General features: G+C 39.8%; 2 protein-coding genes across 2 annotated transcripts; one reads left to right on the top strand and one right to left on the bottom strand.

The window, feature by feature from the left end:
• Positions 1-3,825: 3,825 nt before the first annotated feature.
• On the top strand, positions 3,826-17,344 carry LOC131769892 (golgin subfamily B member 1-like). Its single transcript, XM_059085611.2, has 9 exons — positions 3,826-4,111; positions 4,763-4,929; positions 5,170-5,417; positions 6,222-13,662; positions 14,257-15,023; positions 15,456-16,244; positions 16,320-16,620; positions 16,821-16,900; positions 17,221-17,344. Exons 1-9 carry the CDS (start codon positions 3,826-3,828, stop codon positions 17,342-17,344), a joined length of 10,203 nt encoding a protein of 3,400 aa, XP_058941594.2.
• A 510-nt stretch (positions 17,345-17,854) lies between these two features.
• LOC131769905 (dapdiamide synthesis protein DdaC-like) lies at positions 17,855-24,252 on the bottom strand. The gene is made up of 4 exons (XM_059085629.2): positions 24,159-24,252; positions 19,756-20,334; positions 19,230-19,436; positions 17,855-18,671 (listed from the first exon to the last, which is right to left on the bottom strand). The coding sequence occupies exons 2-4, from the start codon at positions 20,317-20,319 to the stop codon at positions 18,267-18,269; spliced, it is 1,176 nt and encodes a 391-aa protein (XP_058941612.2). The 5' UTR covers positions 20,320-20,334; positions 24,159-24,252; the 3' UTR covers positions 17,855-18,266.
• Positions 24,253-26,569: the final 2,317 nt, after the last annotated feature.

The following is a 26,569-nucleotide window of genomic DNA, read 5'->3' as shown; positions in this document are numbered from 1 at the left end:
AACAGTAAATCAACCTGAAGACAATAATTTCAATTGCTTACACTGTATGACTAAAATATTTCCATATTGATAGCTGCTACTGTTGTCATTGTCAATTTTGATACTGTTTAAAGCCTGTTTCTATCAGTTGAGTATTCTCCACCAAGTTTGGTCTTCATTTGTGAGGTCTACATGTACAAAGGTGTATTCTGATCAAAGATGGAGCAAAAAGAAGGAAAGCACACCTTTATCATTTTAGCTAATGGCCCAACATAAAAGACGTCATTTTGAATTGTGTTCAACTTCAGTTGATAACTCCAAGTACTCAGGCAAAAATTTTGGCCTTTGTCCCACACCCCCCAGATATTTGAACAGAAGACTATAGTCCAACCTTGGGGACAATAGAAAACCCAGAAGGGGAGGCAGGGGATATAATGCCATGAGGTAAAAAAGTAACACAGTGACCACAGACTGTCCTCACTGTTAAAGAACCACAAATTATCTGAAGAACACTAGCTTTAATCTTTGAACATTTGCTGAAATTCAGCCCAAACCTATTTTAGTTTGATCACAAGGATGTATTTTTTCCATGTTTTTCTACCATCAGGGAAATGCGCGAGCTTCACAAATACTCGTCTACATAAATTTGCTTAACAATGGTTTTTAGTGGATATTAGGGCTACAGATCTAAGATACTGTCTCAAAATTACCACTCTCTTGTTTTACCTAGTAAATGGTTGTTAAGGCATCACCAGTGTGTTTATGATAAGCAGAGGCATTACCCAGCTCTGTCTTATTTAGCTTATGATAAACTTATCACAACACAAAGATATTTAATTTTCTCTAATAATTAACCTCAATGCCCGTAATCTTCTTGGTCAGAAAAAAAAATTGTTTTGATAATTCACCTGACAACCCATTAAAGCAGGAGATTCTGCCTAATAGAATAACCAGTCTTCCGAAGGGCACAAAGATTTTCCCAGCAAAAATCATTTTGAATTTCATTCTTCACCAAAGCAAGGTCAATCTCTGAAGAATAATGAGGATCTTTACGAAATACCCATTCTTGAGAGAAGGATAGAAACTCTTTAGAGAAGAATCACAAAATGACACTCCTCCCTGACAAATATTGAGTCTTCGGGGAGGAACAGTAATACTTCTGATAAACTTGCTTAAATGTGAGATTCTGCTGAAATGAATATCGTATCTTTTGAGGTAAGCAGTGTTTCTATTCAGAAGAATACCTTAATGCCTGGCTCTTGTCAGAAGAGTTTTGTTTTCTTTTGGTAGAAAAGGAGAGGGAGGACTACAGTCCCTTCCTTGAGTACCTGATTTATTCTCCCACGAATAACAACTCTTCTCTGGGGTCAAAGAATCTAGACTTATAAATTCTTCTCTGAAGGGGCATGAATCTTTCATAAAAAATCAATTAATTTTCAAAAGAATTGAACCAAAGAGTGATACTGAAATAAGAAAGCTATTGAAATTAACAATAATATGCATCTAGCAAACAGTGATAATTGTAGCTTGCCTTTTTTCTCTCTCTTTTTGTTTTTGTTTTTTATTTATTTGAGGGTTTGTGTAATTTCATGCTGAAATAAAATGAATGAGGCCAGATTTAAATCCAAAAAAGAGAGCCGAAAGCTCTTTAAAGAACATGGGATAAGTGAATAGGGTAACGTCGATATATGCAATATATCATAAAATATCATAAAAGGTTTAGTATTAATTTGAAAGTTGTTATTCTAAATGTCACGCATCATGAAACAATTAATGTCCATTCAACTAAAAATAAAGCTCGTTTACCTCGGTAATCGACGCCATTATTGAGCTTCACCACGACAGGACGGCCTATGATTTGCTTCAGGAAGTCACTTGGAGTTTGTTTGCGACTCATGTCTGAATTGCTGGAGCCAAAACACGAAATACAGTATACTCCGTAGTTTTCAAGATGGTGGTGCTTGGAACTCGTCCCAGTATTTCTCGCCTAGCTAATGAGGTTGGAAAATTATTAATCGTGGCCTACTCGAAGTGAAATCAAGGACGGGAGAATACTTCTTATTAATCTTCTACTCTCAGCTCTCATGTACGTTTAATTATAAATGAAATTTTTTTTTTCTGCTGTTGCTTAAAATAGCCCGTTTCATTTATTTACACCCTAACTTACCTAGAGGATGACAGGAATCTAATAAATCTGATAAAGTGGGACATTGTGGATAAGCAACAGAAGTTGCGAGAATAAATAAAGAGGTTCCTATATTTAACACAGGGTTGTTTCTATAGTGCACAATTTAACAAACAATGTTTTTTACTTTATTGTGCGTTTGCACTTATATATAACCCCTTCCGTACACACACCTCTCTTCCGCAATTTAACCCGTAGGACAATTTTGTAACTATATAAATATATTTTTTTGGTACATTTTTTAAAATTTCTATTATATAACCTCTGACCACCTCATTGATGTCTTTGCTGCATTCTTAAATCCTGGAATTGGAAAGCACTGAGATCATTTATCCTTACGACCAAGATTGCTGAGGTGTGCTCATGAATCTGCGAGGCAGGGACAAATTCGTGTGAGGCACACGTAAAAATTTGAGAAGTCCGAAGGTCGTCGGAGGCAGGCACTAGTTCACAGTTCATTCTCTGGCATTTTAGTCTCTGGTTTTCGTGGTCAGTTTTAACAAGTGACTGGATCATGGATCATGGAAGGATTTATCTTCTTGGAACCTCGTTAATCCTTTTATTCCCCGCATTCATCCTTTCCCTAAGGTAATCAGCTTCATAAAATTATATTTAGTGTAGCTTTTAAAGTTCTTTATCAACGTAATGTCTTTTTTATCATCGCATTCCTGAAAAATAGATGGTACATGTAAATATACAAGTGCAAAGTCTGTTGGAGGAAAACGAAATAGGTCTTGCTGTTCATTACATTTATCGTTGCTTGCGAAGTTTACTACGCAACCAGCTATTCGCTGGGAGACTGAAACTATGTTTTGGGGCATCTTTGAAGATACCTAGCATCACTTCATTTCAAGAATACAATTCATACCTAAATGTACCAACTCCTAGGGAAAATCTCCGATAAATAGTAAGTAATATACCAAGAGAAGAAATCTAATATTTCTACCTTCACCAAATCAACTTTATCTACGCAGTTATCAGCATCCGAAATCATGGGAAGCGTCAAACTCGTTTTCTTTGGATGAATGAAAGGGAAGACTTCTCCGCTCACTTCGACGGATCTACACGTGGATGAGTAAGAAAACCAATGGAATTCTGCAAAGGTGCAATTAGATTATGAAAGGAACGTAAATCGACTTTTTTTATCCAAGAAGTGATAGAGCTTTGTCTAGTTATAAAAAAAGGGTTCAGATTTTCGCCCGCACATTTGTTTGCTGTCTTTGTGTCATGGAAAACGGTTGAGTTCCTTTTTGCATGTAAATTTTCCAATTTTCGCTCTATATTTCTGTTCCCTGAAGGGAAAATTTCAAAGTCTTCACAGTTAGAAAATTTGGACAAAAAACTGTTGTATTCATTAAATATATTATCAGATTCCTCCCGTGCACGAGCTATCGAAGGTTTCCCAGCTTTATATGACGAAAGACTTGTAAGAGATGGTTTCCATGGATTTTGGCTCAAAACAAAATCATTTGCTTCAGCTATCGGTGCGGTCGGTATCGAGATTAGGAGCTTTAGAAATTTGGATTATTTCACAGTCTAATTTGAGAAAAAAACTATTTACAACAAACAAAAAAGAACAAGTATTATAAAAACCAAAACGCAAAAAACAAAACAGACTATATTTGAGTGGCCGAGCGAAAGAAAACCGCGGGTGAAACGCGATGGCTTCGTGGCTTCACCCCGAAAAGAAAAGCAACCAAAATCTTCTTCCACCTCTGCGACAGAAATCAAGAATACCAGTCAGAGTGACTCATCTGAGCAGCGAAAGTAAGGGAAGTTTGGATGAAAAAGCGCTTCTGCATAGAGATTCAGACAGAAAACTTCAAAATAAGCGGCCATCGCGGATTCCGATAGTGGTGGATGAGAAGAAGAACAAAGTTGATACTAAAGAAAATCTACCCGTGTATTTTAAAATACAAGGAGAAGAACCTCTTGGAAAACATTCAGGTATGTTCTTTTCCTAGCAGCTTCATTCTTTTCATTCAAGTGTTACGTATGGCAATTTAAGAGATCAAAGAAAACGGTTTCAGGTGAATGGCTGGAATAACTCAATCGATTGTATCATACCATACACCGTAGGTTTGATGAACTGAGATAAATTGTATTACATTTTTACCGAAACCATGTTATACAGGGTTGTAAAAAGACATTTTTTTAATGTTTTCGATTTATAAAATTCGACGAGTAAGACTTTTTCTTAACTTTAGTTCTTATCATTGTGGAAAAGAATGTTACGAGTCGCCATCATTTATTATTCTGTTTATTTCTTTATGCAGCTCTTCATTTTCTTACATCCTCTTATACTTTTATTTATTTATTTTCACCTTGATTTCCTGATTTAAGTTCAACCCCAGCATGTAGAGGTTTTGAGCCGTAAAAAAAAAACAAAAACAAAAACAAAACAGGAGAGAGGCCGCTGTACACCGCTCTTATCAGCTATCTTGTTTATTTCAATCCACTTGCTTAGTTGATGCTCGTTTGCACAAACTGGAGGCAGATTCCTACATTTAAAACTTCACGATATTTTCTGAGGAAATTACATGTTAGTGAGTGATTTTTGTCAGAAGGAAATAACAAGTGATTTTCATACGATCACAGGTATTAAGCTAAAAGATACTCAAGGAAAAGAGGAAAAGAAGAAAGCAAGTACCATTTCTTCGACCGCAGCTAAATATGGCAGTTATAGGCGTGCTAAAGAAACGATGCCAAACGTCAGGCGGCGAATACCACGACAACTTACACCCTTAGAGACAGACTCGAAACAGGTAAATCTAATAAAAATCGATGATTTGAAGTGAGACAGCGAGAAACCCTTTTCATGAGCAAAAAAAATAGGTGAAAGACCGTAATAAACACCGTCTCTCTGGAGGACGTGGAAGTTAACTTGAATTTACGTTTCTGAGAAGAAAAGTGAGAACGCCGAAAAAAGAATAGTGCATCCTAATTAGGACTCATGACCACCGCGTTTGTCTCGGCCGGTTGACACTTTACTTTTAAATAAACAGGTCTGCAGCGATGAGAAAGAACCACGAGAAGAAAGCTCAGCTGGTGAGGTATCATCCTCAGCCAGAACAGAAGATGTCACGCCAGATTTTGAATGTAACGTTGCACCTGTGCTCGAGGAAGAGCTCCGTATTGGGGCCGAAGCAGATTTCAGTGGCAGTGAGTTTGGCGACGACTTTGAACGTCACTCAAAATCTAGCGACGAAAAAGCAATGCCCAACGTACCCCCATGGCTAAGAGAGGAGTGCAAGTTAGTATTTTAAATAACTTATTTTGTTGTTGTTGTCTTTCTCTCTTTTATTTACACTTCTTGCGCCAGACTTCGAGAGGTCGGCGCGGCGCGCAAACATCAATTTTTTTTCGCTGACTTTTTTTGTTTTTACTCGTGCAACGGACTTCACAGAAAAAGATAATCTGCGTAGTCTTTTCATTTGCAGTCAGTGAACTCTTGTTTATGAATTTCACGTTTTGAGGTAAGTAAGGAAGTGTATGCGCGTGATACCATTTAAAAACTGTAAACTGTAGACAAAGAAATCGCAGAAAGTAAAGCCGGAAAACTGAGCGAATTCAAGCCTTTACGGCGTCTGAGCTCATTGTTTCACAACAAATGATATCTGGGCATCAAGCCGAGGGCTCGATCCTCGTCGAAGCCTAAAATAATTTTTTCAGGCTTTTTTTGTGCGATCAATTTGTCATTTATCACCTACAGTTCATTTGGTATTTCATACTTCCTAGATATAGAACATATTTCCAAAAATAACGAGGTATAATTTGACACTAAAATAAATAACGCGAATTGTGGATTTTTGGAGGTTTCTATGACTCAAGATAGTAGTAAAATTGGCGGCCTACGTTATCCTTTTTTGGTTAAGAAAACGATCCCAAATTTTTCAAAGCCTCAAGGTTTTGCTCAATATTGAAAGTTGTAATATTCTAGGCACCCGTTTATTTTGTTTATGAAGCGAATTCTTCACTCTAATGACCAAGATTCCTTGAGGGAGTTGACTATTAGAGACTTCGATTTAGTTGATCAAAATAAATTTATTTTATGCAGGAAGAGAGAAGAAATCACCCTTAACAAAAACATCGTGAAGGATGACACCGCCGTGACAAACGCGGCACAAAATATCAGGCTTGAACCAGAGCTTGATACAGAGGACAAAGTGGACAAATGTGGTTTGAGCGAGGAAGAGTTGGACTGTAGTTCTTTCACTGAGTCCAGCGGATACAAAAGGAAAATGGCTGAGCTGGACGAAAAATCCAGACGGCTCAAGGCACAGTTTGCAGAAGAAAACAGACAGGCTATCGAATCTATGAACAAGATCGTAGAGGAGATCAAACAGAGCCAGGCAAGGGAAGATAGCATTACAAATGATATACAGGAGATGAGACGGAGACAGGATGAAATAAAAGACGATCTTAAACGCCTTGATGAGATTGGCCAAAGACGAGAGCTCGAGGATAAAAAATGGAGAGAGAGGATAGAAAAGAAAAAGAAAAAAGTCGCACGTAGACTGGAGAAGATAAGAGCCGAACGACGTAAATATCAAGAAGAGACAGCTGATGAAGACGGCTCAACAGAAGAGCACGAACAACCGGATGAGAATTTAAATGAAAATCGAGAAGGGGAGAAATGCAAACATGTCACCATGGAGAACAAAACTGTTGTCAGCGAAGAAATTGACGACAACAAAGTGCTATATGAGCCTCACGAGATCAAAGAGTACAAAAGTGTGAAGGAGCTGGAAAAGAAGCGGAAAAAACTAAGACGGTTGGAGAGACTGGAAAAGAAGGCAATTAAAAGAGAGAAGTTAGAACAAAGAGAACGAAAGAAGATCGAAAAACAAAAGCGAAAAGTTGCTCGCAAACTTGAGAAACTTTCAGGTAAGACTTCGAAGATTTCGGAAGGAACCTCAGAAGCTTCTAAATGTAAAAATCAGCCCATGGAGGCTTCGAATACTACGACGAAGGAGAACTTAGATGAAACACCGAGAGTGAGTAAAAGTAAACCGTGCACCGATAAGACTTCAGATGGGAAAGAGTCCAAGCAAGTCCAAGCAGCTCATTTTCCTGGATTGCCCACCAATGGAGTGGAGGTTGAGAAAATTGAAGAGAAATTGGCTGAAGTTGAAAATAAACAGCATATAGCTTCAGATTCAGGCGCACCCGCTAAAGTAGGATGGGAAAAAGAGTCTTACAGTGACGCCGCGAAAAAAAAGGAGAAGGCATGTAACTATCCTGACGAACAGATAAAGAGAATCGATGACAATACTGATGCCGAAGTAGTGTCCGCGGGGAGAGAAGACACACTAGATGATATATCTATCGAAGAACTTGGGTTGGAAGAGGCGCTAAACTTCGATCAAGAAACAAAAGGTGAAATTCAAATGGGGCCCGAAAATAGAGACTTCCTCTCGGACAACTCTGGATCAGTTTTATCAAGGACTGGATGTCAAGAACCCTTCAGACAAGAAAAAGAGAAACGCCCTCAGGGCGAACCTGTTGCAATGAGTCACGTAAGCTATTTCCCTTCGCCTGATTGCAGCAAACACGATGAATATCGTGCAGCAGACGAGCCTGTTTACGAAGATGTCTCGGTTTCAAACTGCGAAAAAAACAACGGCTTTGGCGATTATAAGCGAGACCTTTTCAGCAGCTTTAGCCCAGTCACTGATCAGACATCTCCACTGACACGAAAGACGTCAGGCAGATTTACATCGTTTGACCTGCAGCCGTTGTGTCGCTCACCTGAGATGGGAGAGGAAAACCCAGTAATGGAAGACTCGCACTCGAATGTCAACGAATTATTGGACAGCGAACGCACTAGCCAAAATTATAGAAACGAGGAGGTCCCTCTACAACTAGAAAACAGATCAACCGAAAACAAAGAAAATAGTGGCGAGGATCAGTCGCAGTTAATGAGCAAAGGAAGCCATAACCATAGCGATGAAACACCAGAGCAAGTGAAGTGTCCAGTCACCTACCAAACTGCTCCCCTGACAAGAAAGGTCTCAGAAAGGTTTACACCGTTTTGCCTGCAGCTGTCGTGGCGCTCACCTGAGATGGTAGAGAACAATCTAAGATCGGAAAATTCGGACTCTATCGTCGACGAATCAGTTAAGAGCGAACACATTGACCAAAATGACAGCAACGAGGAGGTGCCTCGACAGCTCGAGAAAATATCTCCCGAAAACAGAGAAAACGATATCCAGGATCAATCGCAGTTGATGAGAGAAGAGAGTCATAGTCATAGTGATGATACATTCGATTTAGTCAATCACAGAGTCACTAACCAAACTACACCCTTTACAACGTTTGCTCTACAGCCGTTTTGTTGTCTACCTGAAGAGGCAGAAGATAATCAAATATTGCAAGACACAGATTCTACGGTCGACAAATTAGTGGACAGCGAGCATAGCAATAAAAAGTATAGTAACGAGGAGGTCCCTCAACAGCTCGAAAACAGATTCGCTGAACACGAAGTCAAGTCAAATAAAGATGATGCCAACCATACGACCTCCAGCGACATTCTCGAAGATTTTCAGGGGACGCTTTCCGAAAGTAGAGTTCCATGCCCAGATAACAAAACTGATAAAGATACTGACTCTGAAATAAGTTGCGGTGAAGAAACTCGCCGTTTATTTAAGACGGACCCGTTCGCCAATTTCGTCAAAGAAGCCGGCGATGAAAGCCGTACCAAAAAGGCACTAGCTGAGCTAATACAAGAAGAGCTGATATCTACATTGGAGAGTCCAGCTAAATGCTCTTTAGCTGTCGAAAATGGAAACAACAATGAGAGGCCTTTAAAAGGCAAGGGAAGCCCTAGCCACAAAGACGATATTTGTGATCAGTTTAAGGACAGAGACCAATTTACTGGCTCGTCTTTTCACTCACCTGAACTAGGAGTAGGCAATGAAAAGTTGGAAGTTACGGCCTCTACAACTAATCAATTGGAGGGTAATAAAGAAAACGAACCTGAGCGACCTAACTTGGAGGACTTATCTTATATGACTACAAACAACATAAAGTCATATAATGACGCTAACGATACATCCTGCAACGATATCCCTGAAGAATTAGAAGAGATACTTTTGGTGTCAGGGGTGTCCTCTCATACGGAAGAAGAAAGCGTTTACGAGACGGACGTGCAAGTAATTTGTAAAGAAGAAGATAGTTGTGCCTCTAGCTCTGACGCACTATCTACCTCCTGCCGTGGTGATATCTCGATGGGAGCTTATGAGATCGAAACGGAACGCAGAAAAGAAAACGTGTTAAGCGATGGAAGTGGACAAATGTACAACGTAGATGATATAATTGACGATACAGAAACAGCTGTAATCCCGGAGGAATTTAGATTTGAGAACCGTAACTCTTTCTCGGAAGAACAAAGTGAACATTGGCGCTTAGAGATAGAGAACACGTTATTAGCTTGTAACTACGAGAAGGAGCAACTCGAAAAAGAATTGGCTGAAAAGGAAGACAAGTCCTGTAATGATGTCGACGATACAGTCTATAGTGATAGACCCAAATGGATAGAAATGGGGCATACACGAGCTTGCAGGGAAATAAAAACTACTCCAGATAACTCGTCTTTCGTCCAAAATGATGACAAAACTATAGAGGGATTAAAGAACATCTTTCAAACTGGCGAGAAGCAAAAGATGACTGAAAATAAAGAAAATCATTGGAAAGAAGCCGAGGTCCTCGTTAAATATTCAGATGCCTCGTTCGATGACAAAAAAGGAAGTCTTTCTTCGATTGACGACAAAGGCGACTCCGTCCTACAACAACACAAAACAAAAGTATGCAAAAAACGAAAGAAGGTTTCCGATGACATGGCAAAATTTTCTTTGGTTATAGAAAATTCGATTGAGGACGAATTTATTGATGACTTCGACCGTTTCCTTGATGAAGTTGAGGAAGATATATTAACAAAGGAAAGCATGTCTCAGATTTCACACAGTGTTGAGAAAGAAGACGATGAGAAAAATGTTGATGAATGCGGTGCTTTGCCAAGTCACGAGCGATCGGTAGCAGCAGTCGTAAACACTTATGAATACTTATTCCAGTCGTTTAGTTGTTCACCTGAAGAGGCAGAAGATAATCAAATATTGCAAGACACAGATTTTACGGTCGAAAAATTAGTGAACAGCGAGCATAGCAATAAAAAATATAGTAACGAGGAGGTGCCTCAACAGCTCGAAAACAGATTCGCTGGAAACGAAGTCAGGTCAAATAATGATGATGCCAACCATACGACTTCCAGCGACATTCTCGAAGGATTTGAGGGGACGCTTTCAGAAAGAACTGCTCCTTGCTCAGATGACAAAACTGATAAAGATACTGACTCTGAAATAAGTTGCAGTGAAGAAACTCGCCGTCCATTGAAAACAGACCTGTTCTCCGATGTCATCAAAGAAGCCGGTGATGAAAGCCTTAACAAAAAGGCGCTAACGGAACTAATACAAGAAGAGCTGATATCTTCATCGGAGAGTCCAGCTAAATGCTCTTTAGCTGTCGAAAATGGAAACAACAATGAGAGGCCTTTAAAAGGCGAGGGAAGCTCTAGCCACAAAGACGATATTTGCGATCAATTTAAGGACAGAGACCAACTTACTAGCTCGTCTTTTCCCTCACCTGAACTAGGAGCAGGCAATGAAAAGTTGGAAGTTACGGCCTCTACAACTGACCAATTGGAGGGTAATAAAAAAAGCGTACGCAAGCAACCTAACTTGAAGGACTCATCTTATATGACTACAAACAACATAAAGTCATATAATGACGCTAACGATACATCCTGCAACGATATCCCTGAAGAATTAGAAGAGATACTTTTGGTTTCAGGGGTGTCCTCTCATACGGAAGAAGAAAGCGTTTACGAGACGGACGTGCAAGTAATTTGTAAAGAAGAAGATAGTTGCACCTCTAGCTCTGACGCACTATCTACCTCCTGCCGTGGTGATATCTCGATGGGAGCTTATGAGACCAAAACGGAACGCAGAAAAGAAAACGTGGTTAGCGATGAAAGTGGACAAATGTACAACGTAGATAATATCATTGACGATACAGAAACAGCTGTAATCCCGGAGGAATTTCGATTTGAGGACCGTACACATTCTTTCTCGGAAGAACAAAGTGAACACGGGCGCCTAGAGATAGAGAACACATTATTACCTTATAACTACGAGAAGGAGCCTCAGCAACTCGAAAAAGAATTGGCTGGAAAGGAAGACAAGTCCTGTAACAACGCCGACGATGCAGTCCATAGTGATAGACCCAGAGCTACTCCAGATAACTCGTCTTCCGTTCAGAGTGATGACAAAGCTAGAGAGGGATCGAAGAACATCTTTCAAACTGGCGAGAAGCAAAAGATGACTGAAAATAAAGAAAATTATTGGAAAGAGGCCGAGGTACTCGTTAAATATTCAGATGCCTCGTTTGATGACAAAAAAGGAAGTCTGTCTTCGATTGATGACAAAGGCGACTCCGTCTTACAACAACACAAAACAAAAGTATGCAACTTTGATTCGTTGAATGACAAAAAACGAAAGAAGGTTTCCGATGACATGGCAAAGTTTTCTCCAGACAAAGAAAATTCGATTGAGGACGAGTTTATTGAGGACTTCGACCGTTTTCTTGATGAAGTTGAGGAAGATATATTAACAGAGGAAAGCATGTCTCAGATTTCACACAGTGCTGTGAATGAATGCAGTTCCTTACCAAGTTACGAGCGATCGGTAGCAGCAGTCGTAAATATTTCTGAGTATTTATTCCAACAAGAGTTTTCTAAGGCTTTGGAAACTACTATACCTGACAGTAAGAAAGAGTATACATCGCAATCGGAAAAGTCTTCAGAGGAAGAACTCGAACTAGAGAAAAGGAAATATTTGGCGAAAGATGTCTACCGATCAGAAGATGTTTCTGAGTACAGATACGTCATTGGAATAGCCCTTGACAAGTTGAATCACATAAACTCAGTGCTAACAGACGCGGGAGAACAGTTTCTTGACAGGAGAATAAAACATGGACGTTGCGCCGTACACGGGGATATCGACTCAGGTACAAGGCTACTTAACAGTATTGATGTACTCAATGATAACGTTAAAGGCGCGGTGAAAGATTTCAAACTTGCAATTCAAATGACTGAGGTAGAACCAAAGTTCCACAAAGAAAACGACGTGGTGAAACTTGGACAAATTAGAAAGGAAAATACCGAGCTTGAAATACAGATAAACGTCATTAAGGAGGAACTTGAGACGTACCAAAAGAGGATAGAAAATTTGCAGGCTGACCTGGATGAGAGCAAAGATGAAGTAAGGCGACTACAGTTAAAGGAAGAATACAAAGAAAGGGAGGTGTCTAATTTAAAACGTGATATTCAGAGCAAGGAGCGAAAATGGGAAGAAGGAAATGAAACCGTGGAAAAGGTTATGGGGGATATAAAAGAATTATGGGATGATGTCGATTTCTTGGAGGAAAGCTTAAAGAACAGTCAAAAAAGCAATGAAGATCTGATGTTTCAGGTTGATGAGCTGAAGAAAACGATAAAGGAAATGAAAAAGGAGTATTGGATGGAACATAGTCGCGGTGGGTGCGGGCATCTACGCGAAGAAGTAGAATTATTAAACGGATCCCTAGAATTGAAGGAACAGCGATTAGTTCTGTTGGAAGGACAACAGGCTAGACAATTTTCTCAGCACGCAGTAAAGGATAAAGAATTGAGTGAACTTAAAGACGAAAATTTGAGAGTAGTCAGCAAATTGGAAGATCAGCTTGCAAAGCTTAGCAGAGAAAATTCAGCGCTCACTACGGAATTGTTAAAAGTGTCAGGGAAGGACGATCAAGTGGGTGAAGTGAAGGATGAAACGTCGAGCATTATAAAACATCTCAGGAAAGTAAAAGTTGATTTAAGCCAAGAAAATTATACGCTAACATCAGAACTATCACAGGCGTTGGTGGAGAATGAATCTTTGAAGAAAGCAAACAGCCAAGTGTCGAACATGATGAGGCAATTTGAAGATGAGCTTGCTAGGCTCAAGAAAGAACACTCCATGACAGATCTGCGAGCTGCATCAGACGAGAATAACCGTTGGAATGGGATTAAAGAAGAGACGTTTGGTGTTGTGCGTCAACTTGAAAATAAAATTTCGAGACTTCTGGAAGAAAACTTAACCATAGCCGTGAAATTGTCGGAGGAATCAGAACACAAGACACAGTTAAACGAGCTAAAATGTGAAACAACAAAAACGATTAGCGATCTTAATGATGAAATTGCGAAGTTGCAAAGGGAAAAGTCCATATTGTCCTCGGAACTATCAGCAAAGGAATCAGACAAAAATAACCAGTTGTATGAGTTAAGATGTGAAAAATGGAAGATTGAAAGAAAACTTGAAGGTGAAATCACAGACTTAAGTCGCGAAAACTCCACTTTGACCGCAAGACTATCAAAGGCATCCGAAACGAATGACAAGCTCAAAGAACTGAGAGAACAACTGGTGGCCTTAAGCTGTAACAATAGCGCTCTTAAAGAAGAGTTAATGAAAATTAAAAATCGTTCTGCGAAAGATTTGGAAAGTGTTCATAATGATAGCTGTGAATTCGCTCAAGATGAAAAGTGTTTAAGTGGAGGCCAGAAAAAGAAAAGCCCTGAAATCAAAGTTTTAAAGAAACGCGTCCGTCGATCTGAACGAGAACTTGTTATCTTAAGGAAGTTCCTTCGACAAAGGGGTCTTGACTTTGGAGAAAGGCTAACAAGCGTTGTTGATGGAGATGTAACAAGTACAGGCGACGAGGAAGTGAGTGCAACGGACACTTTGCATCTTTCTCGAGAAGTCAGGCTGGACGAAGGTAAAAAATATAAAGTGCAAGAAACGGAAAAAACCATCAGAGATCTCCGACAAACTCTGCAGCAGACGGAACGTACTTTGGAACATACAAACAGTGCTTTGAGATTGAAGACAGAGAAAACAGATATTTTAGAACGCTGCTTGAAGGAAAAGGAAGAAATGCTCCAGATGAAAAGCCAACAGAGCAAGCAGGACATAGAGCAGACCGAAGGAACTTTGAGATGGCAGAAAGAAAGAACTGAGGAACTTAAGGTTCAGTTGAAAAATCTAACTGAGGCGGCGGAGGCTTTCATGAAAAGTAAAGCAAAGGAGGTGGAGGAAGCTAACTGCTGTATCAAGGAGCAAGATGAGACGATAAAAAATTTACTCGAAGAGATAAGGCAGGAAAGATGTGACAAGGACCGCCGCGTATTACAGTCTGAAAGAATAGGAGAACTTGAGACTCAGTTGCAAAGAATGGAAGAAATGAAAAGAAGCACAGTTCACCGAATTGATGCCTTGGTGCTCGAAGTGAGGAAACAACGTTCAGAAAAAGAGCGTTTAAAAAGGGTCATAGAAGCTAAAGAGTGCACTTGTTGTGAAGACAAAGACCTTATGAAGATAACTGAAAATCAAGAGAATCAGTTACGCAAGAAGGATGACCTGACAAATGCCACTCTCACTTTAAACAACAACAAGAGGTCACTACAGGAAGCTAATAGCACTATCGATATGCTACACAAACAGTTGGAGCGGGAAAAGTCGGATAACGAGAATCTGAGAAGGGCCTTGAAGGCGTCAGAGTATGATACTAATGAAAGAAACAGATTGACTCAGAAAATTGAAAAACTAGAGAATCAACTACAAGAGATGGATGATCTACGGGAAAATACTTTACGGTCTCTTCAGGGAAAAGAATGGTCGTTAGAAGAGGCTAGTAATAAGATCAAAGAATTAACACGAGAAATAGCACGAGAAAAGTCGGACAAAGAGTATTTCAAGAAGAAAGTCGATGCTGGAGAGAATACCTCTAAAGGGGAGAGATTACTATTGGAGAAAACAGAGAAGAAGCTACGAATAATGAATGAGAGGCACGACAGGGCACAAGAATCTCTTGAGGCTAAAGAGCAGAAATTGAATGCAATGCACGATGGAATTGAGAGAAAAGACAACAAAGTCAAGAAATTAAAGAAAGAGCTCCAAAGGGAAAGGTCTAAGAAACGAAGTCTTAGAAAGGCGATGGAAACAACTAAATCTAATGCTCAGAAGCAGAGGGAGCTATTGGTTGAGAAAGATAACGAAGTGGACAAACTGAAAGAGTTAGTTTATGATTACAAGGAAAAGGTTGAAAAACTCAACATTAACTTGACAAAGCTTAGAAAGGAGATTGAAATCGCCAGAGAGCTCCTGGCTCATAGGAATTTTGAGAATGACAATTTGCTGTCCCCACAGGGAATAGAACATAATCGCCTGAAGCTCGTTAAAAAAGAGACCATCAGAAAAGCAGAACAGACGGGTTGCCTAATGGCACAGGTGGGAAAAGGGCTGAGGAACTTGGTTCAAAGACAAAGAGAAGTGTACGCATCGAGCCTGATAATGAAGAAGACGGAAGCCTATACAGCTAGTGTTGTGGAAAAATTGAGAAAAGATTTGAATGAGAGAGAAGAATCCGTGGAATACTTAAGGAGTTGTTCGCAAGACAGTGCTAACGAATGCTCGTTCATGCGACGGCTGCTTGAAGATATTCAATGCGAAAATGCTCACCTCAGACGGTGTCTGGGAGACAAGGATGAGAAAGTAAGAATGCTCGAAACAATTGTCAAACAACTGGAGGAAGATCTTCAAAAGACACAAAAGTATTTAAAAGAAAAGGAAGTCGGGTTTGTTGACGCAAATGAAACCCTACGATTGAAATGCTCGCTTCTCACAACTATGGAGGCCAAATTATGTTTAAGGAATAAAGAGATTGACGAATTAACACAAACAAACAAGGAGAAAAGTTTAGAGCTAACTCGCATTGAGACCACCCTTAGAGAAGTGAAAAAAGAGTTAGATATTGCTGCATCCATCATCGAGAAGCAAAATGAACAATGTACTAACCTTAAGAATTGTGCAATGAGAAAAACCCGAGATGCGGAAGAGATGCATGACGAATTGAAACGCTTGTCAACTCAGCTTGTATGTAGCAAGGAGGAGAAGTCAAACCTTCACAGAGCAGTGTTAGTTGCCACATCGCGCTTGGAATATGAAAGGTTTTTCGCAGAAAGAAAACAGAAAGCTCTACAGGTGGAGGTGAAGACGGGTTTGAAAGAATTCAATACCAAAAGTAAACAGTTTTGGGATATGAAGATGGACCTTCGGGAGGCTGCAGCTCGGATCTCTGTACTTGAAGATGAAAAGGCAGAGCAAGAGGAAAACTTGGCAGCCTTTAAAGGAAAAGTATCACGAGAACTTGACCTATTAAAGGAGACACGGCATGAAGGAAATGAAGAGTCGAGTTCGCTTCAGTTGACGATTGGTTCAGCAGAACGTGAGATAGCCAAGCTGACAAAGGAGAATCAAAAGCAGTTCAGGATTGAGTTATTGCACAATGGGCTCGAAAACAAGTCTTCTGAGTCGTCATGTGAGGTAGGATATTTTCATTGCTAAGTGCAAGACGCAAGAGCGAGTAAGAACGACCCGAAAGCGCGAGACGATTAACACGAAAACTAACTAAATTCTGCTGTTAAGTTATATTTTTTAAGTGTTCAGGTTTAATTAACAAGGCGGAAATTGTGACACGCATGTTTTTTAAACATGCAATTCATTTTTGTTCATATCATCTACAGAAAAGTACCTTTCGCACCCTAGAAACCACGAGAGGAAACGCTTTGGCAGCCAGTAGTCAGGGAGACACTCAGAGTAAATGGTCAGTGATATTCTATCCTAACTAAAACGTTATAATAAAGTTTTTGGTAAAGTTGCAAAACCCGTGACTTTTTCCATTTTTATTGTTGATTATTCAAACATTTCACCGAAAAACAAGCTAAACAAAATTTAGGAGGTCTTGGAACCTGACGCACTCCATGATTATTACCAACGCCATAATGCTGGGATACTCATCACGCATTAACAATTGTCAGATAATGCGATTACCTTCCAAGGTATTTCCATAATTTCCCCAGGTTTTCCCTGTCATCTTTTATTGGGCGATTTGATAATTAAAATGTTTCCTACTTTTCAATGCAGGGTGAATAACTCCAGATTTGAGAAACGTTTTGAAACAAGGGGAGATAATCGTTTCAACCGCACTGGTACTATCACAGCTCGTGGATCATCTAATACAGTTTCGATCCTCCTCTACAATGGTTAAGGTTTTGCAGGTGGACTTACTCTGCGAAATATTAGCAAAATGAATGAAACGTAACAGTATTTCTGTGCATCCTTGAAAATTTTGCATGCAATTGGTATAATCGTGAGATTTATATGAGAGAGTGTTTGCCTTTCTGCAAAAATGGATGTATTTTCTATGCTTTCGTGCATTGACATTAAGTGGAAATATATGAAAATAATTTAAAGTTGTTCGTTTTCGTTCTGTAGGAGGGAAGGGAACAATGCGGAATGGGTGAAGAGGTAACATTCTAAATGGAAACCAAGGGCCCTAACTTTGATTCTAAATGGGCCTTCCCCTATCCCTCAGTCCTTCTGCTTTCGCAATATTCAATTGGAGCTCTCTAGATTCACGTCCGTTGGAGCTCAACTGGAGGGAAAAGGAAAAAAATCCACACGTCGGCGAAATAAAAAATCCCAATTTCTACTCATTTTGTTCTTTAATTCGACTTCATTTACAGACTTTGCATAAAAGTGTGCTGGGTCAATGGCTACAGATAGATTAGAAAATGAAATTCATCGTGACTTATGAAATAATGTCTAGGATAGGTTCCCAACACGACTTTTTTTTAATCGGCTCAGTTATCTGATCACTCCAAGGAAAATATTTCAAAAGAAAATAATTTTTATTTCCGTTCAAACTTTCATCAAAGCCTTAGAACGAAGCCAATGTTGGGTCTAAAGCGCAGATAAAGCCTATAGTTACTTGATACCACATATGGTTCACTAGCTCTATCATCTTGTTAGATTGATGTCAGTGTCTGATTAACTAGTCATAAGCTGAATTGGAAACTATACAAAGACTGCACAGGTTTTCAAAATTAATTGAATGTTATAGTTAAACGTCTTGGATTGGTCCCTTGAGACACTCTAGCCAACATGCAAACATCCAATTAAGTTTCACTCTAGCAAGTGAGGTAAGCGAGTACTTTTCTCTCACCACTGTAACCAATGCGTCCATGCTGAACGGCTAAGTTATCCAATGCCAGTAGGTCTCCTGCTCGCCACTGAAAACCAACTGCGCATGACCAGGTTGTTGCTCGTATGTGTTGTATTACTTCCGGTTCAATCGGACTTCCGTCTCCATAATATGTGTTGGAAGGGCATTCGTCATCCGGGATACCTTTACCAATAAACGTGGGCATAATTTGGTAATAAGAGCTGTGCATGGCCGCTATCTGATTGAACCAAATCTTATTTCCGGTCTGCGGGTGCTGTATCGACACAGGTCTGTTTTGCCAGAGACGTAAGTCTTGCGTTTCATTCCAGCTCACGTGGTACCCTTTACCTTTTGCTCGCCTCTCTGCTTCCTGAAAAATTGCGTCATTAATCAAAGCGCGAGGTCAAAATGATTGGATATTGACAAAGTACTTTTGGCGTTTTATTACAAGAGCGAAGAGGAGAAGTCCACTGGGAAAATAACAGGGACAAAATAACAGGGACAATATCCTGTACTTATGGGAACCTCTTGCCGGTTAAAAATAGAGTTTATATGGATTACTTATCAAGGCAGCGCGTAAGGAGAGTTTGCACTTTGAATAGTGTCCCTTAAGACTCATCCTACTTTGTTCCCTCTTTGCAATTTTCTCTTTGTAAAACAAGAATTAGGCGTGATTTATTTTTGCCTTCAGGGTGCTCAAGTCTTAGGGCTTGGAATGTTGGACTGACAGGGCAAAATAGACGAGTGGCTTACCTAATTCGTGGTCTGACACATGTCGATATAAGCCGGGAGTAGTTAGCGTCGTTCATAGAGTACTGACAAATTTAGATTAGGAAGTAGTTCCTTATAACTTATTCAGCCTAAGAGGGCAGGAATCTTTTTTGAGCACGCCTTTCTGAATTCAATACCAAAGAGTAGCAAATCGTACCTTTTTATCTTCAGTGCCAAACATGTGTTGCCAATTCATGTATTCATCGTGGGATTTGTCCCGCAAATATCGTACATATCGCACACCCTTTTCTTCAAACTTCGCCACTACTTTGGGATCCAATTTGGAAAGGAGTTCGCTGTTCTTGACCAACGGTGTTTCACCACCACAATTATCGTCAGCCTCCTTTACACTGTAAAAGAAAAGCTAAAGAAAGATAACAATGAGAGGACATGGTAACGACCCACGCAAATATTTGGGGACAAGGTGGTACCCAGTCCATCGTGTTGCAATGTTTCCGCACGGTCAGAGATGCATAAGGGAGGAAAAATTGAAAATTGAATTGAAAATTGAAAATTCTTATATTGATAATTGCCCAATATAAGTCTATAAATTAAGTCTATGAGGGAGAGTGGCCTCCTTTCAAGCTTTTCTTTAGTCTCGTCACGCAACATGGCAATGACAATAACAACAACAACAAAACACGACAACAACTGCAAAAACAATATCTCTCACGACAACGAACCTTTTTGGGCCAAGTATTGAGATAAGACATCTCGTTGTGCGTATCCATAGTAACCTCTAATGGATCGTCGCTAGCGGTATAAGTCTTCACACTTTTGTCAACTTGTTTACGATATGTACTGCCACCGACCTCATACGACAAAGGCTTTCCGGGAATGTTACCAGCAATAGTCGAGAAGTCATCGGCTGTTCGAGCCGGAAGGCCACGAAACAAAATAGCCGGACATTGTGAATGATTTTCTTCCATGAATTCCATACACTTCGCGGTCAGTTGAGCGAGAGAGGCCTGGTTAGGATTGTGGACGCGTACACCAAGTGGAAGGGAATCTCTTGGTTCCGCTAAGAACTCTGGGAAACCACCTTGTGTGGAACCTGGTGTAAACTCTCTGTCACGTAATTTCGACTTAAATTTAGTAACAAGTTCTTCTCTTGGCAATGGTTCAAAGATCTCTGTGTTTGTTTTACTTTTGTTCATTGAAGCAAAGCGAATGCCATGAACCATAAACGCTGCCCTGGCAAAAATTTGGCTTCCTTGGTGAGGGTGATACACACGACTGACCAGCATGATCTATATATTAGACTGAAATAACAAAGATGAGTGAATTTTGCTTAAGACGCAGTCTCTCTAAAAACCTGTCCGGTGCGTTTCGGGTCAAAAATCGATTTCTTTCAGATTGTTGCAAGGAATCAGTCTTAGTCTAAAAGAAATCGAAACCACCTTAGTTTTTTTCAAATAAAGCCGAATGTTCCTTTTTTTTTTTGAGCAAAAATCGCTTCAGCGCTCAAATGCCTGTACTTAACATCACCGATTATTAAAAATAGCACAAATTGCCTAGCTCGTCTTTTCACAAAATTCTAGTCAGAGGATTTTATTTCGTTTCGCACATCTAGATCAACCCTTCATAGGAACAAAGCACATAAGTTTTGTTTTTTTCAAACGGTTATTTTTCAAAGAATTTTTGTTGCTTTATCATGTAAATTGGCCACCGTAAAGAGTTCCTTACGCTGACGTTTCGTGCGCAAGTTCTTTGTTACAACGATGGACTAACGCTCGAAACATCAGCTTCAGCAACCCTTTCAGGAGTCCAATTTACATTATCAATTCATTTGATAAAACCAACTTATTTCGTAACAACCCCCACCGAAGCAGCACCACAGTTAATTATCAACTATTTCAGATCCCGTGATATGAAAGACTGCCCCATATTCTACAAATGTGTCTTCACAAAAATAGAAAGCAGTGACATTTCTTGAAACTCATAGCAAACAATCGCAGCGAAAATTGTCTATCCATTGGAGTGTAATAATCTCTCACCATCCTCAACAGTACATGACCAAAACGCCTACGTTGCCTTTTACAACGACGCGCTCCTCTTCTTATCAATTACTTTAGAGTAGAGCAGAGTAGCAGCGATTTGGCGGCTAGAATTGTGAAACTGGAAATACTCAGTGCGCATGTTCACGGCGAAAACTCTCTTTCTTTCTCGTGAGAATTAAACAGAGAATTCGATATTTTCCCAGAAAAGATTATAATCCCAGATTAAGTTCAAATCGGAGATATGCATCTAGTATTTTCTTCGAGGGAGAATAAAAACTACTGGAAAAATAGGAATGCAAAGATCACCTTGACGCCACATTCGAATCGATGATCCAACGGGAGTTCCGCTATGAAGTTAATTCCCCTTATTCCTTTGTCTCTAGGGGATTGTAACCGCAATACTCGTGGGACCCATGCCTACGCCTTATTCTCAGTTTCGATAATCTACTACTGGATCGTACCGAGTAAGACGCGCTGTTATATTCACATAAAGATCCACATTTGGTCAAATGTTGATCGTAAAATAACTCCAATAAAAAAAATTATTCCCTTTACAGTTTGGAAGGAAACAACAGGCCTCAAACCTTAAGACCCCTGCAAGGTTTATTGTCAGTTCGTGCCATAGACAGTTTTGTCTATACCATGACGTCATGCAACATGGCGTCAAGGTTCTGCCCCCTCCAGCCCCCTGTTCGCGGGGGCACGCTACCCTATACCCCTCCACCAATGTAGAACAAACAAAGGATTTGATCCGGTAAATTGGCCACACAAAAGCTGACAAGGCAACGGATATTACAGTTGCAGTTGACGAAGATATTGGATACCCGTACAAGAGTTAAATTCCTTAGCGAAATGAAAAAAGCAGTAAGGAATGCATGCAAAGGATAAAGTCTTCTGAGTAATGATGAAACATAAAAAAAGATTTTACGCCAGAAACCACAACCGTAATTTGGCTCAATCGCTGTGAATAAATACAGTAAAATTTTACGCCGTTAACCAACGGCATAATTTCTTTAAGTCTGTAGCTACACCTGCTATAAGATTTTATTTCGTTAACTAACGGCATAATTTATTAAAGTCTGTAGCTACGCCTACTGAAAGATTTTACGCAGTTAACTAACGGTGTAATTTCTTTCAGTAAGAATAAATACATACAGTTAAATTTTACGCCGTTAACTAATTTTTCTAGTCAGTAATCTACATACTGTAAGGGCCTGTTTACATGGAGGTGGGGGACCCCAGGTAGGTAAGGTAACCCGCCTAGCCGCAGTCGAAAAATAAAACGCGTTTACATGCAATCTTACAACCCCGGGGTGCTGGGGTGTTGTGGCACATGCAATTAAGGAGTCTGAGCAGAGGCGTCCTAAGCTCACATCTCGAAAAAGACGAAAGATTAATTCTCGGACACATATGTATTTATTCATGAAAGCGTCACGCGTTGTGTTACGCGGTGTTTGGTTTCGCGAGAAACCGTTGGCTTAATACGTTATACAGGATAGTTTGGGAAACCAAATAAGGTCGATTTACAACGCTAAATATTCCGAAATGTGAACATTTTACACTCCTTGTGTGTCCGTTGCGGTTTCTGGTGATTTCTGCCATGAGACGGCTAGGAAATGTACAAAGTTTTAAAACACACGTTTCGCTTTTGAGCTTTTTGACATGAACGCAACCCCCGCAACCCCGACACGTTTACATAACAAATTGTTACCCCGGCTGACAGGGTTACCCTAGGCGGGTCACCCCACCTATCACGTAAACGTGATCAAAATAAAACAGGAAATTATATGAACAGGCGGGTTACCTCACCTACCCGGGGTCCTCCAACTTCATGTAAACAGGCCCTTAGCACGTATCACGCCGTTATTCTATAGGGATTGTGACAAAATTATCAATCGCTTGTGATGAAACTCAATCGTTAATGCTAGCAACAAATCTTACTCGTATATCAATCTAGTTTCCGTTCAGAAATGGTCCACGTAAGTGCTGAACCTCAATCGCTTGTGTTGTTGCACCACACGCCGTTGTAAGATTCCAATTGGAAGCCCTTATTATAAATCGCTAGTGTTCTGAGGCAGATCGATAGCGCTAAATATCAGTTATAGATTTTTGTGTCAATCAATAGTTTACAACCTTTATGGCTTGTGATATTTTTAAAATACAGCAATCATAACGATGTTCGACAAGCCACTTACAAGCTAAACAAGCGGGAGACTGGTTCAAGTTAGAATCACTGACAAGTCGATACTAAGCGCTAACGACTGATGTTTTGCGGTAGCAATTGCAATTTCTACTCATTACAAACAATCGGTGTCAAAATTGACGATTGACAGCGTGAGCGTCGTTTTACAAAGCGCTGTGACTAAATGCCCCGAGCACTATCTCAAAATAGATTAAATGCTTGGCTGTCAGAAATTTTCTCAGAATTTCCACTGAACGGTTCCTTCAAACTTTTGAGGAATATCAGATCTTTGCTAGAAATGTCACGCGATTCTAAAAATTAACTTGGTTTTTCAGTAAACATATTCGCCGACCTTCTGCATACTCTGATATCGCTCGGTTGTCGACACATAGAAATACGCTATTGTACGCTACTGATCGGGCTACTACGCACCGTCTCGAATAGACATAATGCCCGGTAGTTAGAACCATATTTTCTTAGGATTGACGTTGTCTCTGGTTTAGCTCGGATCGGACGTGACTTTGAAAGGTTTATCTAGTATTTCCTTTGAGAGAGAATAAACATCATTTGAAGCATAAAAGGACATCACTCTCCTGAGGGCTGTATTTGAATCGATGATCGAGTAAAACTTATTGTGAAATACCGCCATCGCGTCGAGTCCAAGTTGTCCAAGTTACGGCGATTTGATAGTGTGCAAGATGGTTTAAATGGCAAAACTATTTCCATGTTTCTTTGGTTTTGAAAATTTGCCAGCACTGGAGCGTACAGAATAATACTTTCTTAATCTGCATTAAATCGACTTGCGAAATCGACTTGCGAAAATAACTCCGATAATTTGAACTTCCACTCTAGATTTTTTCAGAAAATTGCAAATATAGCCGAATCTTAAGAATCTATCCCTTACCTTTTCTCAGCGGTTGCAGTTCCTTTTAACTCCAATGATCTTTAGTTAGGGTTAGGTTAAGGTTAAATATTTGCATTACAGTCGAATTTGAAAGTAAACCAACGGCAGGGACTGAAAACAAATTAACGAAGAAATATAGAACGGGGAACGGGGGACGGGGAACGGGGAACAGAGAACGGAGAACGGAGAACGGAGAACGGAGAACGGAGAACGGAGAACGGAAAACGGAAAACGGAAAACGGAAAACGGAAAACGGAAAACGGAAAACGGAAAACGGAAAACGGAAAACGGAAAACGGAAAACGGAAAACGGAAAACGGAAAACGGAAAACGAGGAACGGGGAACAGGAATCCGGAATCCAAAAGGAAAGGAGGGAACAGGAATAGAGACTAGGAGTGAGAGTAAACGCCACCGAGAAGCGGTAACAGGAAATCAAATGTTCAGTTCTTTACGTTCCATCTAACCAGTAGATTCCATGCTGCAGTGAGTCACAATGATTAGTAATAGATCACATCACAGATGAAGTCAAAATGTGGTAAAAACAAAAAGGTGGCACTCGAAGCACAGCCACTGATATCCTTACCACATTTTAACGTCTAAAGAGAAGAAGAAATGAAAATTGGTAATGGTGACGTCATCTGTGCGTCTGTCAAGAACCAATCAAAATGCACGCGCACTGAAGCTTATCATATGATTCTTTATTAAGAAATCTCCAGCATGGAAGGATAGTTGGTATACTACAGCACAAGTAACATGAAATCTAAGCCAGATGGGCTAGAGGGAATACTTAGGACCTTTTCTAGTCTAGCTCGCTGAAATATTTGAAGACAATTACAATCAGAATGATGAAATAACAGGAACGGGTCCTTAAGTTTGTCGATGAGAAATTCACGATTAACATCAATAGCGGGCCCCCTGCCAAAATAAGAAAAAAAACGCTATTTTGTTAGTGCACGCGTTTGTAACGTTTGTAAAAAGCATTGATTGTAAGACAGCGCCGTGCGATATTATCGTAAGCGATAAAGGTGTTATTCCACGTCAAGGAGATTCTGTCTACAATATCAACAGATTTTCAATTATGAATGTGTTAAGAAGAAAGAAAATGTCAACCAAGGTTCATCGTTTCACTTAAGTCCATATGAAATGTGCGGCAGGGAGTGTAGAGAATCGATATTTCGATATTGAGTGTTGAGGCGCACAACCTACACGGTTGAATAGTTATATACAAACAGACAAAGCGTAGCAATTTACTTAAGAGATGTGACATTTGAGTTAAAGAATACAACTGTAATGCTAATATTCTCTTGCTTTCTCCCAAGCTGAAACCACCAGAAAAGGCTTCCGACATTACCTTTGGCGACTTAGCCGATTAAGGTGCACAATCTGCTTGGTTGAAAAGTTAATCGCAGAAAAGAAACTACTCAATTTGCAAACAGACAATGTGAAGGAATGCACTTAACAGATGTGTTATCTAAGTGAAATAATACTATTGTAATGTTAATATTCTTTTTCTTTCTCCCAAGCAGAAATCACCAATGAGGGCTTCCGGCATAGCCTTTGACGAATTCCCAATTTCAAAGGCGCACAATTCACATGGTTGAACATCAACTTAGTTGAAAAGTTACTTGCAGAAAATAAACTTCTCAATTTGCAAACAGACAACGTGAAGCAATGCACTTAATAGATGTGACATTTGAGTGAAATGTTACAATTGTAATGTTAATATTCTCTCGCTTTCTCTCAAGCAGAAATCACTAATGAGAGCTTCCGACATTGCCTTTGGCAAATTCCCAAGTTCAAAGGCGCACAATTCACATAGTTGAATAGTTATTTATAGAAAATAAACTTTTCAATTTGCAAACAGACAATATGAAGCAATGCACTTAATAGATGTGTTATCGGTAAAGTTTCCGCACAGCCCCATACTATTGTAAAACAAATCTGTTTTCCCAATGGAAATGTATTGTATTTGTTATCGTTTTCTCTGTTCAAGAACTGAATGTATAATGTAGGATGGGGCTGTGCGGAAATTTTACCGTGTTATCTGATTGAGAGAATATAATTGAAATGCTAATATTCTCTTGCTTTTTCCGGAGCAGAAACCACCAGAAAAGGCTGTCGAATTTGCCTCTAGCGAATTCCTACGTTCAAAGGCGCACAATCCACTTGTAGTTTGCACTTAATAAATCGGTAACATCTGAGTGAGAGAATACAATTATAATGTTAATATTCTCCTGCTTTCCACTAGAAAAGGCTTTCGACTTTGCCCTTGGCAAATTCCTGCGTTCAAACAGTATATTAAACTTGGTGTGACGATTCATCTTCACACTATAGCTAGGTCACTTTGTTTGTCTTGAAAGAGAATTATCAATTTACCGTATGTGAACTCGCAGAAGGAAATAATTGCAAGC

The sequence above is a fragment of the Pocillopora verrucosa genome, chromosome 4 (assembly GCF_036669915.1).
Source record: "Pocillopora verrucosa isolate sample1 chromosome 4, ASM3666991v2, whole genome shotgun sequence".
Taxonomy (NCBI): Eukaryota; Metazoa; Cnidaria; class Anthozoa; order Scleractinia; family Pocilloporidae; genus Pocillopora; species Pocillopora verrucosa.
This window is presented reverse-complemented; position numbering and strand designations above follow the sequence as displayed.

What these genes read in the sequence shown, in the direction of transcription:
- LOC131769892 (XM_059085611.2), top strand. Translation starts at nt 3,826, where the DNA reads ATGGCTTCGTGGCTTCACCCCGAAAAGAAAAGCAACCAAAATCTTCTT. An exon ending in TGGCTAAGAGAGGAGTGCAA is followed by an intron (nt 5,418 to 6,221) that starts GTTAGTATTTTA and finishes TATTTTATGCAG; the next exon opens with GAAGAGAGAAGAAATCACCC. An exon ending in AAGAACTGAGAGAACAACTG is followed by an intron (nt 13,663 to 14,256) that starts GTGGCCTTAAGC and finishes GAAAGAACTGAG; the next exon opens with GAACTTAAGGTTCAGTTGAA.
- LOC131769905 (XM_059085629.2), bottom strand. Translation starts at nt 20,319, where the DNA reads ATGCTGGTCAGTCGTGTGTATCACCCTCACCAAGGAAGCCAAATTTTT. An exon ending in TCAATACTTGGCCCAAAAAG is followed by an intron (nt 19,437 to 19,755) that starts GTTCGTTGTCGT and finishes ATCTTTCTTTAG; the next exon opens with CTTTTCTTTTACAGTGTAAA. An exon ending in TTGGCACTGAAGATAAAAAG is followed by an intron (nt 18,672 to 19,229) that starts GTACGATTTGCT and finishes GCAATTTTTCAG; the next exon opens with GAAGCAGAGAGGCGAGCAAA.